We start from the raw sequence: 16,314 nt of genomic DNA, 5'->3' as shown, positions 1-16,314 counted from the left end.
GCACAGATTTCTGCATGTGAAGAATCAAGCTGTTAGATACTATTAAATGCCTACATAAACAACTGTTTAATAAAGTGTAGTCTACACAGGCAAAGCAAAAGAGCAAGCAATATGGAGGAGCAGTATAAGGCCTTTTAATTTTTAACCTTTTTTTTCAGATAAACTTTATCTCATCAGTTGTTCTGTTAACTATAGCAATTTTTGAACCTATTACCGAATTTAGTTGCTTTAAGCCTAGGAATAAAAGCTGTAAAACTATTAAAAGTTACCTGGTGTCTGACTAGAGGAGAGAGATGCTTTTAGCATCCTCAGGGTGCAGAGAAGTTGGATAGCACAGCCTTTACGCCTGGGTTTGGCAGCCGCTGGCTCAGCAGTAAGCGTGAGCCCAGCTCGTAGGCAGCAGCCACATGAGAAGTGTGCTGGCTGGCAGGTCCAAGAGAGGTGGCTATGGAAAGAGCCACGTGGTGGGGCCTCGTGGCTTTGGCCTGGAAGTTGTGGGGTGGGAGGGAACTGGAGGTACACACAGGGTAGAGGCTGGAGATAAGGTATAGGAAGCAGATGAACAGACTGCAGGACAGTGTTGATTTGCAAGGAAAACCAGAGATACGGGAGTTCTGTGGGAAGAGGTTGGGGGGTGGCAATGTGTGGTCACTGGCAGGTGCTACCTTGTACCTTGGCATTCCCTTTACCCAAATGTGTTATCTCGGGCATGTCTAGACTCCCTTTAATTACTGCCTGAGCAATGTGAAGCCGAAATGTCTTAAACGTGCCTTTTCTTTCACATTTAGTGGAGCAAAGTACAGTTTGCTAGCATATACTACTTTGGGGCTGGAGAGTGCTGAGGACAATTTCAGGACACACAACCTTACCATTACAGGAAATGGTAAGTACATATGGTACCAATTTAAGGAAATAAAAAACCAGTAACATTTTGCATTTCTTTCTCTTGTAAATTAAAGAGCTTAAAGAGATTATTTTTCTTGATACTTAATATAGGACAACTTTAATAAAATATTTAACGGCTCTAAAACAGGCATCTGTACACAGCTGAATAAACTGTAAGTTGAGTAAAATTTCAAGTCCAGATGAAAATTTAATTCTTTTGGGAGTTTCTTCTGTCATTTGCATCTCGGTTTTATGTGAGTCGTAGCTATATACAAATTATTTCCCCTTCCTCACAACCAAGGAAGGGTATCAGAATGAAGAACAGCTTTTTCCTCTGTAGTCAGAAGGAAAGTAGAAAAATAGCTTCAGTTCAGCTAGGTTGTTTCAGGCCCAGATTTAACACAGGATGTAAGCATGTGTGCTTGCAGTTTGCGTTGGTCGCTGTACTTCAGCTCTGGGATAGCACAAGTTGGCAGCAGTCAACCTAGATGCTAACACAGGGACTATGATTATGCTGCGACTGAAGGTAATGTTTTAAGTAGCAGGAGTACAGCTTTTGATACTTCATCCATTATTTTCTGAAAGGATAGGCCCTCCTGTAAGCCACCCTCTAACTGTTAATGTAAGACATGATATTTTCACTGTATTTCACTGTAGCTTCTGGGAACTTTATCTTTTACTTGGGTAAACTTGACCTGAAAGAGAATTTCATTCTTTACACTTCATTAATTCCAAATAAGTACAGATTTGAAGATTTATGGGGCATTTGTTTCTTGAAGGGTTGGATGAATATTTCTGAGTATCTTTGATATTTGTAAGCCTTTCTTTATTAGTACTTTATACTCTTTCTTCCTCAAATTCCTTTTTCTGTCATTAATTTACATAACTTAGTCTGGTGAGAAATGACATACCTGGATATTTTGGTTCATTACAAGCATTTCTAAAACATGACTAAAGACAGAGTCATGTCAATGGAATGTTGTATTACCTGCTTCTAAAGAGGGAGCCTATTCCATAGCAGAGCTGAGTGAGGAGGGATATTGCAATTGTTTAGAAACTCCTTGGAATCCTAAATGCTCTTCTAGTGCTGAAGACGGAAGTAGATACAAATTCTAAGCCTTAATAAAACAATCTGAAGCAAAGTGCTTGTGTGTAAATGTAGCTGTGCGCCGTGATGGGTTGGGCTCAGGGATCCTCCTTAGATGAGATGGCCAGCGTGCTTACCTTTCAAAAATGTTTCTAGCTGTGAAATGAGATTTAGAGCTATATTTTATGTAAGAACAACTTGTTCTTGCAGAACAATATCTCCATTTCTACTTGAAATTATTTTTCTTTCAATTAAAAAACTTACTGAAGACTAAAAATCAGTTTTAGTCTAATCATGCAGGATGAAATCTCTTTAAATATTAAAAAATGCTTATTTTCAGTCATGATCTTAATGTAAAAATGGATGTAGAAAGCTCAACTATATATTTAAGGCAAATGTTTGGAACTAAGTGTTTGTCTTTCTTTTGCCTGGTCTTTTCCCCCAGAGGAATCCTCTTTTTGGCTCCCCCTATATGGAAACATGTGTTGCCGTTTAGTTGCTCAGCCTTCCTGCATGGCTAGGGATATGATGGCAGGATTTCTTAATCAGCAGGTAAGAGGACCTTGCTTGTGTTTACATCCTCTTCTGCTAATAGCTGTCACTAAGAGTCAGTTGTTAAAACATTTGCTTTTACCTGAAGTAGTTTCTTGAGAACTGTTATTTTTCACCTGTACTACCTCGAGCAAGGGGAAAATTTATCTCACGGCTGTGTTTACAAATAGTATCTTCAGTGGCTAAGCGTGAAAAAATAAATGTTTCCTTGGCATGCTTTTCAGTAAAATTATTTAGGCCGTTACATGAAGATCAAGTATAGTTGTTGCTTCAGAATTGGTTTAGGCTTGTACTTGACGGCAGCAGTCCTAATAATCCTGTGGCTCTCATCCTTGTATATACCTCTCATTGTGCTAGCAGAAGAGTTCATATCACAACATGGTGAATCTGTCTGGTGAACCGAGCTATATTTAAACTCATCCCTTCAAAAATGATTCATGTGAACTCAGTTTACTTCTCTATTTTGGTTCATTGCCCAACGAGGCAAACGAGAAGGTGATAGCAAAGGGCCAGAGCAGCTGGGTCATTTGTCAGGAGTGCTGAATAACAGGCTTTAAACTGGTTGTGAAACTATAATGCATTTATGAAAGCTGTTCAGAAAATTCATTTGAGAAAGTGGAAATTCTAGACAAACGTCTTTGCTTGACATTTGTTGAATGTACTCTGTTATTTCCAAAGTGAGATACTCTTTTTATTTCTCTTATTGTGTAATTACTGGAGCTAAAAAAGGTGTTTTCTTTCTTACAGTAGACACAAGTTCTAAATTTCATTCTGTGTGAACCAGCAGATTCTGTATTGTTAGTGTCACATGGCAATAAATCTGTGAAAACTGTAAAATGCCAAAAGATATTTAAAGTATTGCTAACATTTCAAAAATCAGTGACTCTGAATTGTTCTGCAGTAGAAGGTCTTTGTTTTAGGAAAGAATTCAGTGTGGCTAAGTTTTGATCACACAGGGCTGATCTGTGTATACCTTGTAATATGCTCTTAATTTGTAGTTTATGTTTGGCAATTTCTGACTACTTCTTCCCTTTAGCAATTGATAGGAAGTCTAACTAGCTGGAGGAGGCTGTATTGTGTACTAAGAGGTGGCAAGCTCTTTTGTTATTACTCACCAGAAGAAATTGAGGCTAAACTGGAGCCAGCATTGACAGTTTCCATCCACAAGGTAAAATTGGTTGTATAGGTTTTTTGGGGTTTGGGTTTTTTGTGTATTTTGGGGGAGGTTGTTTTTGTTTTAAGACATACCTACAGTCATTTGGGCTCTAAGCTGCTGGTATGCAGAATGCTTTATAGGTAGCATGTGGGTGGGATATGCTTCAGTGAAATTTGCAGTTACTGAATTTTTTAGCAAGGCCATTACGTTTCTTAGCTGTAGACTTAAGTTCTTTCTATTGCATTAGACTGGTTAACATAGAGGTAAAAAGGAGGAGGTTTTTCTTTAGGAAAACTGATAACTTGTTATATGACAGTTCCATAAGACAGCCCTTGGAAATTTATTGCTTACAGTCCCTTAGCAATGCTCTGGTAGACTTTTGTCCTCAGCAAGGCAGAATTTTAACAAAAGCTTTTTTGTTGTTGTGTGTTATTTGGCCACAGTCTTAATTAGAAAGAGAGCTGGAAAATTGTTCAAAATATTTTAGTGCCTTAAAATAAGCTACTTTTCTTAATACTGGTTTTGTACAGGGCACAGTAACTTTGGAAGTTCTGTTCTCTAGGATGGTTATTATTGCTGCTTTTCATACCCTGACTGGAAAGGCTGAGTTTAAAATATAAAGTTAAAAAGTTACTTACTATTTGGCTAAAGAAGCATAAAGTATTTAATCTGAAGTAATATTTAAGCGTTCGATTTAGGAATGTTATTGGAAGGACCTTCTAGAATGGCGAGCATTAGAGTGAACAGATGCTTTCAAAAATTGGTTTTGGTGCAGTCATCAAGAGTTAATATCACATAAGGATGAGCAGAGGAATTTAATGTTATTTGCAATTGACATAGCTGGATTTGTCTTACATAAGTAGACACATTTGGAAACTGTGTTAAGCACAGGTCGATCTGGATTCTGCTGCTGTACTACTGTGAACGCTTGATGCCAACGCTAATTCTGAAAGAAGGATTCCTCCTGTCCGGTTGCTTGTTCAGGCTGCTGTGTTGCTTTATGCCAGGGCAGGCATTAGGGCAGCTGACTGATGAATTGGACAAGGGAACTCATGTGGGTTAAAATTAGCTCATTTTGCGGGCAGGAGGAGGGTTGGCTTCAACTGCGGTTCCCTTTAATAAATTCTCTTATCCAGTTCACTACGTGGCTACACAAATGATTGTGTTGTACAAGAAAGGGTCTAGGCTACGACTGGGAATGCGTAACAACATAGAGTAATAAAGAACTCCTCCTTAGAACAGCAATATCAGCTTTTGGTGGCTTTAAAGGTTCTGGAAAATAGGACTGCATTCTCACCTAGGGTGAGACTTGTATATAAACCAAACATTTAAACAAGGTATAACAATATCACCTGTTTGTGTTAGGACTTCTCTTTTGATGTGCTAAGATTTAAATTGATTCCTTAATTAAAAACACCTTTCTGCCAGTGCCGTATCTTTTAACAAAGCCATTTTTTCTTCCAGTTTTTCATGCATTTACATTAAATAAATGTCTAGACTGTGATATATATTTCAGCAGGTTTACTTGCTTACCTCTTCAGTCACTTTTAATTGCACTAGTCAGCCTTTGCCATAATTCTGTTTTCCAGCTGTTCACAATATCAGTTAAGAAATGGTAAACTTCAGTAAATTATAGAATGGCTAAGTCCATATTCTAAAATGTGGCAGTAATATTTTTAAAATTTATCTATCAGGCTACCTTGTATCTTTCCCTGGAGGTCTCTGATTTGGTCTATATCCTAGTTTTGCTTTTCCTTTTGAAATAACCATATTGTACCAAGGTATTTTGTTCCTCCAAGTTACCAGTACACTTAGAACCTAAAATTCAGCTTAATAAGCCTTTGCTGGGAGACCGTCCATACATTTGCAGGGTATCCTTAAAGCTAACACGTAGAAGGTACATAAATCATGTATCTTATACCATTTTACAGAAATGTCAGACTGCTGAAGAATATGACTGAATCCTTCTTCAATTTAAATTAAAACCAGAAAAAAATGGCAATTTAAAACACATTTGGATACTTTAGTACTTAAACAGTTTCTCTTGAAAATAACTTAATGCCTGCAGATATTTTTGATTCCTTTGTTATGAAATTTCTCTTATGGATTAAATGAAAGCAAACTAATCACATGGGTTTGTCTGTTGTTATAGAAACAGCAATTTCAAAATGAAAGTTGAGATTGAACATCAACTCTAGATGTTCAACTAAAATCTCTTCTGGTTGCCTATGTGGCATTTTCATTTGTAATGTGAAGCTGATCCTTTACAAGTAATTGAAAGATACTTTCTGAAAAGTAATGAAATCATCTGGATTTATGAGAAACTCTCTGGAAAATATTCACGCTGATAGCCTTATTTCCCATTCCCTTTGAATTGAGACTTGAAGAAGCTATTAAGACCAGTAAAGTCATTACTTCAACTTCAGATGACTTCACTGCTACTGCTGTTGAGCAAGAATGGTTCTGCAGTTCCTATTATGCAAGTGCTACTATTATTGTTCCAGCTAAATGCGATTATAACATATTATATTGCACAACTAAGTAGGAAAAGAGAAATTATATTTTCTGTAGCAAAGAAAATTTGCTGGAATCCAGTTTGAACAAGAAACATTCCTTATGGACCAGTTCCTGAAATTTTTTCAAGTTTTCTTTAGTTCGAAATGGATAATAAAGGTCTTGCCTACACCTGATAGCTTAGCGAATTGGTGCATATGCCAGCAGTTCACATTAGTTGCTCAGTATTTGGAATACATATTCTATTGTGTCCTGGTCATAGATTATAAAACTTTTTTTGTGCCATGTATGCCTGAAGCTTAAGGAATTCTGGGACATCACTTTAATGTAGGCCCGTGATTTTCTTCCTGGCATATGTTGCCAGTGCAGTCTTTGCTCTGGTGCCACGCAGTGCAGCAGGCCCAGAGCTATCTCCGTGTTCATGCTAATCGTTGAGGTGAACAGGATGAGTAACAACAAGTGTTTGCAGCCATGGGCTCAGGGTTTATAGACTGATTGCTAAACAGTGTAGCAGGAGTGAAAGGACAAAATCAAGCTGGCATTTTTGCAGACTCCTACCTTGAATGACAGTTCTTGTTGGAACATCTGTTCTAGGCTAGGTCAGGTAGAGAAATTTCTTGGAAAATGTAGCGATGGCTGCAGCAGCATAACTTCAAGGGAACCATGCAGTATTTCTAGGGAACCAGGGAGTTCACCGTTGGACTGGAGCAAAAGGGTATCGATAGGAGTTCTTGACTATGTGAACATTTAGGGAGGCAGCAATATCAGCAGTGTTCTCCATGTGCGTCAGGGAACTCCAGCAGTGGTGAAATGAGAGCAGACCTGAAAATATCTATGTTCTCTGTAGTAAGAACTTTGTCCCACTGGTTGATTTAGACAAGCCTTCATACATGTGAAAATATTTTGGAAAAGCAGACTAGTTAAGTGCCTCCAAATGTCTGGTATCTCACATCATGTTGCTCAATTTAGTCCTGCAATTGCTTGTAAGAGATTGTGGATGTGGGCAGGGAAAGCAGATATAATACCCAGATCCCACACGGTGGACCTTATAACACACATGCTCAAATTGAGTGGTTTGGAAACTATACTTTATGGCTCCCTGGTGCTCCACAGAATGCTGGCTGGTAATGTAATGCCATCTCCTTCTCCTGGTTTTTAGCTGCTGCGTTGCACTGAAGATAGCTAAAATGACATAGAAATCCTAATATTGCTTTTCCATATTATACTTACACATTATACTTACCATCCAATAGCCACAAGGATGTTACGTTAATACAAGTTCACAAAACAATGAAGATGAAAGGAGGAAATATTCGTAGCTGATCTGGTGAATTCAGTCTTGTGCATTAATGTGTTTGAAAGCCATAATTTTAAATTTAACCATATTTCCCTGCTTGCCTAAAACAGACCCCATGGAAATTATTAACATTACAGCAGAAACCAGCACATGAACAGAATATATTTTGTTTCCAGTGTTGTGTTGTTATTTCTTGGTTTATTTTTTGGTACTAAAAATATGAAGGAAGTTTGTTATATGTGATTTGGTTTCTTTGATCTTAAAATAGATACACAGAACTGGATCTTAGGTTATTCCGTATTTTTCTCAAGAACTGTAATTTGTTCTGTTGTCTTAAAATGATCTTTATAACCAGTGCTCCTCAGTGTGTTGGGATTGGTTAGCAAGAAAGTGTTGCACCTCAGCAATAAAAACCTTTTCTCTCTCTCTCTTTTTTCTTTTTTTTGGGGGGGGGCTTGGTTTTGTTTTCTTTTTAGCTTGAAAGATGAGCTTTCTAGAGAGGTATTACAGGCAAAGAGATTTTTTGATTTGGGGGAAAAGTATAGAGGAAGATTTGTATTTATATTCCATTTAAAAAAAAAAAATCTATCATTTTCCCTTTTAGTCTTTCTCCACCTCCAAAAAAATAATCTTTTGCATATAGGACATAAAACTGGCTTCAGCTTCCCCGAAAGAGTCATCTGAGTTCAAGATTCAACTCAGTTTTTCCTATTCCAATCCACTGATATGATAGCTGTAGCAGAGTTGATTCAGTTGTCTATAAGACTACGAAAGGTTGAGTGTTGTTATAATGTGGTACCTTAAGATACTTTTCTTTGTTGTTGTTTTGGGTTTTTTTGCGGGGGGGGGGGTTGGTGGTTGGGGGGGTGTTCTGGTTTGGTTTTGGGGGGTTTTTTTGTTAAGTGGAACTGGGCATGTAGTGTAATTCACCCAAGCTTGGTAAATTCCTCAGCCCATTACTATAATGGCATCCTGTATCACACCCTAAATATTCAAGCATCACATATAGATTGTTGCTTGAGGATTTATCTCCTTTGAATAATACCATAGCTGTGGGATAAAACCTGCAGCAAACATCATTAAATAAGCTTGTGTGTATGGTATGCGTGAAGTTCTTACCTGTCAAATGTTAATCTATTTGATTTAATTTTTTTGCTGGTATCTATGGTTACCTGAGTTAATGGGATATAGAGCACTTATGGATGAATTACTTCATCTCCTATTTTTAGACAGAAGAATTTAAATGAGCATATCTATCAGATATGCTACAAGCAGCTGTTGGTATTTCAAATGGTTACTTCAGTAATGCATTTAAAATCTGGGGAATGTTCTGTAGAATAATTTTTGTTTTTCTGAGTATCAGAACTAGGCTTATCCCCATGGGAGCCCATGCGTAAACTTAATTTCTGTAGGTGTATGTTTAACATCTTTAGCAGATGTTTGACATGTGGTTGAACTGTGTAAAAAGGAACATGGTTGATCTGTCCCCACTGTGTTTTGAGGAATGCCCCGAGGCCACCTTTGTGGTCAGATTCACTGTCCATCCAGACAGGAGATGTTCAAACACAACCCTGGCTGTGGTTGTTGTCTTCCTTCAAAACCTGGGGCACTCCCCATGCCAGGGGACACCCTTACGCAGCAGGAGGGTGCTGCACGGTCTTAATGTTCGTTAGGCGGCCTCCTGTCCTGCCAGGCCCCGGGCTGGCCGGCCGTAGGGTGCTGGCCGTCTCCCTGGCATCAAAGCTCATTGTCCCATCAGGATCTGGGATTGTGCTGCTCTCCTGAGTATGCCAAAAACTCTTTTAAGAGCAGTGTTGTAATAAAGCCATTGCTTGTTCAGTCAGGTTGAACTGTATATGCAAAGATATTCCCAGGGTTTCTACTTTTACTTTTGTAAATAAAGTAATGTTAATTATTTTATTTTGTTCATCATGTTGTGAGGAGCAGCGAAGTTGACCAGTTGTGTTTTATCAGACTTTTACTAGAATCCTTTTTTACACGTGAAAAGAAATTTTTTTTTCACTCAGTTAGGGGTAAGTGCTTTTTTTTATTGTAGTAATGCCATAACAAAGAAACTGGATACTATGAAAATACCACTGGATCTAGTCTAGATGATAAAAATCAATTGAACTATGTCCCTGAACAGAAGGGGAAACCCTGGCTTGTAACAGTGCTGCTGAGTAATCCGAGAGCCTTTCTACCATTAGCTGAAGAAATTTGACAGACTTGCGATATACTACTACATATATTTTTAAGTATTTCTGTGTAGCTCTCCCTAATTAAGGCAAAACTAAATTGTCTATTTTTAAATGACAAATAGGATTTTTTTTTTTTTATTAGAGCAAAATGTTTTTTCATGCTGGAAATTTGTTCTAGCAGAACTGTATGGGTAACTGCTACAAATGCTTCTTTAAATGTGGTCTAGATAAGTTTTTTTTTAAATTTCCTGTCACTGTAGTGTTAGCCCTGAATGTCATGACTCACTGAGATGAACATAAAATAGGTACAAGTTTAGAATACATTGCATAAACTATGGCCCACAGAAGTACGGTAGGAGACCTAAATAGTAGTGGCACAATGTGGTTGTCCAGCTGAAGAGTTCACAGAAAAGGAGCTACTTGCTCTTATTTTAGATTATTCACTAAACTACTGTGGAGAAGAACGAGCAGTGTGAGATGAGCTGGTGAAGGCAGAGGGAGGGGAAATATAGAACATACATTCTGTAATTCAGAACTAAGCTGCAACAATTGTGCTCCATTCCCTTATTTTTCATATTTTATGCCATTTTAATAGTTTTATGAGAAAATATTTTTATAAGCAGTTCTTGACATTAGTTTCTTTTTTTTTTTTAAATTGAAAATTAATCTGGATTAGATAAAAAGCCAAATGATACCTCCCTTACACTGTCATTGGCCATAGGGTGATACCAGTGTGGAGCTGAAGCAATAACTCATTACCACAGTTTGTTGTTCCTAGGAAACCAGAATTCGAGCTGTGGATAAGGACTCCAAGAGAAGAACTAATAACTTCTCTGTTATCAACCTCGTGTCTGGAGAGGCTGTGACTCAACTTTTTGCTACTGACAGTAGGGACGAACTTCATAAGTGGATGGAGGCTTTCTGGCAGCATTTTTATGATCTGAGTAAGTAAGCAGGCAGTGCTGGCAGCGTGCCCTCCAAGTGGGGCGTTATGTAACATCAAAAGGATCTTTGAACAATTTGAATTGGAATTGCCTCATAAGCCTTTGTTTGCAACGATGAGAAGAAAAATGTTCTTTGGGGTAATACTGGGTGGTGGTCTAAGCCATTGGAAGGCAAATATTTGACTGAACCGAAGTCCACATGTTCAGTCTGTGTTTTTGCAGGAAACCAGAAGCAGAATATATCCATCAATCTCAAAAGAACTTGGTCTCTTTTAGCAGTGTTCTAGATAATTTTTTTAAGGACTGCTAAATTCTTGCAATCTCTTCCTCCACTGTAGCAGGAAGAGTCCACCTCTGCCTGGGCATCCTACCAGTGGTGTGTTGGTTTCGTGAGATTGTGCAAGTATGAAACCTTTGGGCGTGGAAGCCTTAGTGGGAAGTGGTGAGGACGCTGGGTTCATTTGGGGCCTTGGCTAGGATGCAGATTTAGCCAGCCCTTGCAAGTAGGCAGATGTATATGGGATTTCCTTGCTCAGCAGTATTATGGATGGATTAAATTGCAATTTGTTGCAATAGGGATTACTTGATTCTCTTGGTAATTCTAAAGTTTTGGTCCCCCTTGTCACATGGGAATATGCTCACCTAGCCACACTCCAATCCAGTCATGCAAATACATGCTGCTTACTTGAACCTGGTAAAAGCTGTACCTGAGGCTTTGTAACAGATGATATAAATGAGATGATAAAGTGATACCCTGATCCTTTGACTAACCTCTGGAACACCACTGTTCTTACATGAGAGAAGAAACTCATTTATTGGTGTAAAACAGTGAAATGTTATTGAAATAGTATACTGTGTCACTTGTTTAACACCAAATATTTATTATAAGAATTATATAGATTAATTCATCTTTTTCCTCTGCTTTAATAGTTTGACTCACAGGTTTATTAAGAGTGGAGAGCAACTGTCAGTTATTATGCTGTCATTGACAAGGTATAGTTGGTTCCTGATAGTCATTTTTATCAGGTCAGAAACAGAACCAGGTCAATTAATGAAATAACAGTCTTTAGTCAGAGGCTACACCAATAAAATCAGTGAATTAAGGTTGTGGAAACTCAGTATTGTAGTTTGTATTTCTAGTCCTTTCTAGCTCTGATTTACAATGAGAAACAGCTCTATCAATTAAAGAAACACACCAAGCAAAAACTAGGGCATCCTCTTTAAATTAGCTGTAGAGTGGGGTAAGAGAACTACTTCTTATTCATTATAGATAGAATACCCATGGATTTTTGAGACATTTTCCTTAGGTTCAGAAAAAATGGGTCACTTGGCATTTAAATGCCTTTTTTCTTCCCTGGTTCTAAAATTCTCTTAAAATTAATGTGCTCAGAAAACTTGGAATGATTGGTATGAACAAAGTAATTTTACTGTGTCTTGTTTTCCTTAAGGTCAAAATCTATTAATAGAAAAAGAGGTTTCCTTGTCTGCTAACGGATAAAAGGCAAGTTATCCTCTATTAAAGACAGAAGGTTCCTTTACTGTAACATTGTAACATAGTTGTATAACATCCAGCTTGCAGTATATTGGAGGTCGTGCCTGACAACTTCATGAAGCTTCCCTAACCTTAATTTTTTTTTTTTTTTTCTGATGAATTTATCCTGTATTTGGGGATTTGAAGGCAAATTATGATATTTAACCTTCATAGTATAACAGTACTGCTGGGATGCTTAAATTAAAAGTAGTAGCTTATGTTGTTTGTGCTAAGAGAATGAGTACAGACTTGAAAATACAAATGCACCCTGAGCATGCCTCTAAACAAAAGTAAATGCTTAGTGCTTAGCATTGCTTTGGAGATAGTTTCCTAACACAGCCTAATAACTTCAATTTTTTTCAAGCTGAAGTGTTTAAGTTCCAGTCATTGTTCTCTTTTCTCTCTCAGGCCAGTGGAAACATTGTTGTGAAGAACTTATGAAAATTGAGATTATGTCACCACGGAAACCACCTTTGTTCTTGACAAAAGAAGCGACCTCCGTCTACCATGATATGAGTAAGTGGGATTTGTCTTTACAAGTTGCAGGGTAACAGAAACAACATTGTCTGTATTCAGATGGCTTCTGGTGTTGATGTTGTAACACTGAGTTTTTCAAGGACAATTCAGACAATGAAAGAGCAACATAATTGCATACCAAGGAGTTCATATTAAATCTGAATTTATAATAGCACAAATAATGAATACATTTTTATACCTTGAGCCAAAAAATCTGCAATCTGTAACTAAGGAGCCCTGAACGCATTCAAAAAAAGCTGTCACTAGAAATAAACACTCATCATAAGAATAGTATACAGCTCAGAAAATGTAAAGGTAAAATAGTCCAGTCTGCAAACCAATAATATCTTTAACGAGTCGCATGAAATTAATTTGCTGTTCTTAAAGCTATTTAAAGGCTTACCTAACATAACTTGCCAAATTGTTTGGTCTTTGGTAATGATGTTGAAAAATATGCTTGGAAAATCTAGCTAGCATGTGTTTGAGACCTGTATTTTTACAGAGCAAAATGGTATGCAGCAGGATTATTTTAATAGTTTCATTACAGAAATAATATTTACAAACTAGAAAAAGTAGGTCACTTTGTTTTAATGGATCCGATGCAGTATTGGCTGAGACACACTGTACAACTATAAATGCCTGACTGCTTGCTGCTTGAGATTGGAACTGTGAAGATGCTCAAAATGCCATGTGGGTCATTGAGTTACCATGCATCAGAGCACTGAACAGTCAAGAGAGTCCTATCTGAGCTACGAATGCAGAGCAGAAAGCCAGTAAATCAACTATGTAGAAGTTTTACGAAGGTAACATGGTAGCATAATTCTACTGATACTCAAGTACATCAGTGAGGAGCAGAACACAAACTCTGTTTCATTCGTAATATACCATTTTTTTCCCCTGCTTATTTATAGTATTCATAGGTAAAACCCCGTGTTTAAAAATGTGTTGAAAATCATTAACGTGTGGCCTGCAATCGAAAAGATATTGCTGCAGTTTGAGGCTAGTATTACTGCAGTATACATAGAAAACTCAACATGAGGGATAAGAAATGGGGCAAGACAGTCTTAAAGCACATAAAGAAAAATGATATATGTAAAGATGTCCCATTTTCTGCAGGCTGGAAGCACAAGAATATTTAGTCATAGACATTTTCATGGGCCTTCTGTGAAACGAAATTTTCAAAGCACTATACAACAAAATATGTTTAATATCTAATACATATAGGTTTCCTAGTAGTACATTATTTTTTTCTACTTTTATATGGAAAGAAATATTAATGCCAGCTGTCACGAAAACAGTTCCCTCCTGTCACCTCAGTTCTCTCTTTGAAAGCATACGTAATCTTTTCCATTTCATCCATTAATACTGTTAATAGTAGTCCAGACTTCATGAGATATAGTTAATACAGTTTTGTATTTGGAATAGCAGTAACATAATAGGTAGCAGTAAAATCATTGGTAGCATTTTAATCTGAGTTAATTGCCGTCCCTTAAAATTACAGGCATTGATTCTCCAGTGAAACATGAGGGCTTAGCTGATATCATACAAAGAAAAATCGAAGAGAGTGATGGCAAGTTCCTGCTTGGCCAGCAAAAAGAGTCTGCGTCTTCCCTATGGGCTTCACTATTTGATGGGTCTCATGAGATGGTTGTTCAGAAGAACATGCATCTGGGCCCAAAAAGAGATACTACAAGTCCTAATGATAGCAGAAGAAAGAAAAGAAGAGCTCCACCTCCACCCTCTGATAAGTCACCCTACAGTACAAAAGCACAGGTGAACACAGAGCAATTGGGCAAGGAAAACTGGGAGAAGTCTGACCACACATCTGCTAGTAGTTCTTCCTTTGATTCAGTGTTATCTACAAAAATGCAGCAGTTGCAGACACCCATTGCTGCTCCTCGCAAAATTGGTCCTTATAGAAAAAGCAGTTCAGCTGGCCACAGGAATCCCATTTCATTGGTTAACAAGACCGAGTCTGAAACCAAACTGGTACCAACCCCTAGACAGAAGTGCATCACAGAAATGCTAGACCCTAGATCATGGTTGCAGCTATAGACATCATAATTAAATTAGAGCCGTCCCTGGAATTTTAAGTTTCTCAGTCTTCTACTATAACTCTTGAGTAAAAATAGATTTTAGTATATAGCTTGTAAGTATTGAGGCTAAAGTTTTATTTTCCTTTAGCCAGGGCATTACTACTAGCTGCAGTCTCAGCTGTGTACTCATTATCGCTAACATCTAAATCATTGTACTAGTAACAGGAAGAGTTATCTCTATCTGAAATAACGGTGCTACTTCTGAAAAGAGCGGTTCAGTACTTTCCCCTTGAAAAAACAGGAGGGTTCAGGGTAACTCAGTGTCCCTGCAGCAGGGATGTTACCATTGCCTTCTATCAGTCCCTCAGCTTAGCCCATCTGCAGCTCCTCAGACTACTTCAAGTGGGATTTTCACACACATTCAGCGCAGATCTTGCAAAGCTGATTTTCTTGGGCTCCATGCTTTGCTTCACCTAAAATATTCTTATCTCTCCCTCACTGTTTGGGAACCACTGCATATAAGATAATGTACTATGAAAAGTTATTGTGCTCTCCTGAACGGCTCTATAATTCCGTATGAATTTCAGAAGCAGTACTATCAATTTAGTGTGGGATCTCCTAAGTTCCTACGGGTGCATGTGCTGTCCGAATGGACCAGGATTATCTGTGTGTGAACAAGAATGTGATCCATCACTGCTGCTTATTTCAGACTAACACGAACTTTTAAAAGCAGTACTCTGTATGAACACCTATTCAGGATTTCATTTTTATGTCTGTTTTTTTCTGACAAGTGGGGTTCTGTAGCATAGCTTCTCCTTTATGGAGCTTCTCAGCTGTTCCTGGTAGGTAGCTGTGTTGTAAACGCGGCAGTGTTACTGGTAAACAAATAGGGTTTTTTTCACCACTCATTCTTAATAGCAGAGAATATAGCAGAGAATAAGTACTTCAGGTGAAAATATTGAACTTTGATATTCTTCCATGAGGCTGTTCACCATTTTTGTAAGAAGCATGGGTTGTTAGGGTTCCTGTGGCACCTGCAAAACGTTTATTTCATACGGAAAAGATTCTGTTCTCCTGGATCCACAGCTTAAATATCCAAGAGCAAAGGTCTGCTTGCAGATCTCCCTCTAGAGCCTTGGTATTCAGACCTGTGTTGAGAAAGTCATATCAGCAACTGTATACATACAGTTCATTGATTTTTCTTTTTTTTTTCCTAAAGTGCGGATGGCTTTGGGAGCTTTACCATTTCTCCAGAAGATACTGTGTGCATGGCTGATTTGTTTGTTTTATCTGTTTTTTGTCTTCTGCTAAGCTCTTGGCTGCACAGCTGTAAAGGTATCTGCTGAATTCCCTCAGTAGTTCATTGGCTGTTTGGGATGGGGTCTGAGAGGCAGGTTTCATTTACAAATCCTTTCGCAGGATTAGAGCCCTTCGCTTCTAGAATGTCCTTGTTCATTCTTCATTTAATCACATTCCATTTTCCCTCTGAAACAACCATAATCATTCTTACAGTAAATCATGCTGTTACTTAAGTGGATGGTTTGTGAATGGTTTATAAATAGGAACAGAAAAACTGAAGAACAACTACATGATTATGT

At 37.9% G+C, this 16,314-nt stretch overlaps 1 protein-coding gene across 1 annotated transcript in view; it reads left to right on the top strand.

Annotated features, from left to right (window-relative positions):
* RTKN2 (rhotekin 2) overlaps nt 1-14,735 on the top strand; it is a 28,059-nt gene extending 13,324 nt beyond the window's left edge. Inside the window, exons 6-11 of the mRNA XM_010567944.1 lie at nt 789-883; nt 2,418-2,524; nt 3,561-3,692; nt 10,468-10,633; nt 12,573-12,680; nt 14,182-14,735. Coding sequence (XP_010566246.1) covers nt 789-883; nt 2,418-2,524; nt 3,561-3,692; nt 10,468-10,633; nt 12,573-12,680; nt 14,182-14,735 — 1,162 coding nt within the window. The remainder of the gene's footprint in view (nt 1-788; nt 884-2,417; nt 2,525-3,560; nt 3,693-10,467; nt 10,634-12,572; nt 12,681-14,181) is intronic.
* The last annotated feature ends 1,579 nt before the right edge of the window (nt 14,736-16,314 follow it).

Source organism: Haliaeetus leucocephalus, unplaced genomic scaffold, assembly GCF_000737465.1.
Source record: "Haliaeetus leucocephalus isolate CR32 unplaced genomic scaffold, Haliaeetus_leucocephalus-4.0 Scaffold229, whole genome shotgun sequence".
NCBI classification, from domain to species: Eukaryota; Metazoa; Chordata; class Aves; order Accipitriformes; family Accipitridae; genus Haliaeetus; species Haliaeetus leucocephalus.
This window is presented reverse-complemented; position numbering and strand designations above follow the sequence as displayed.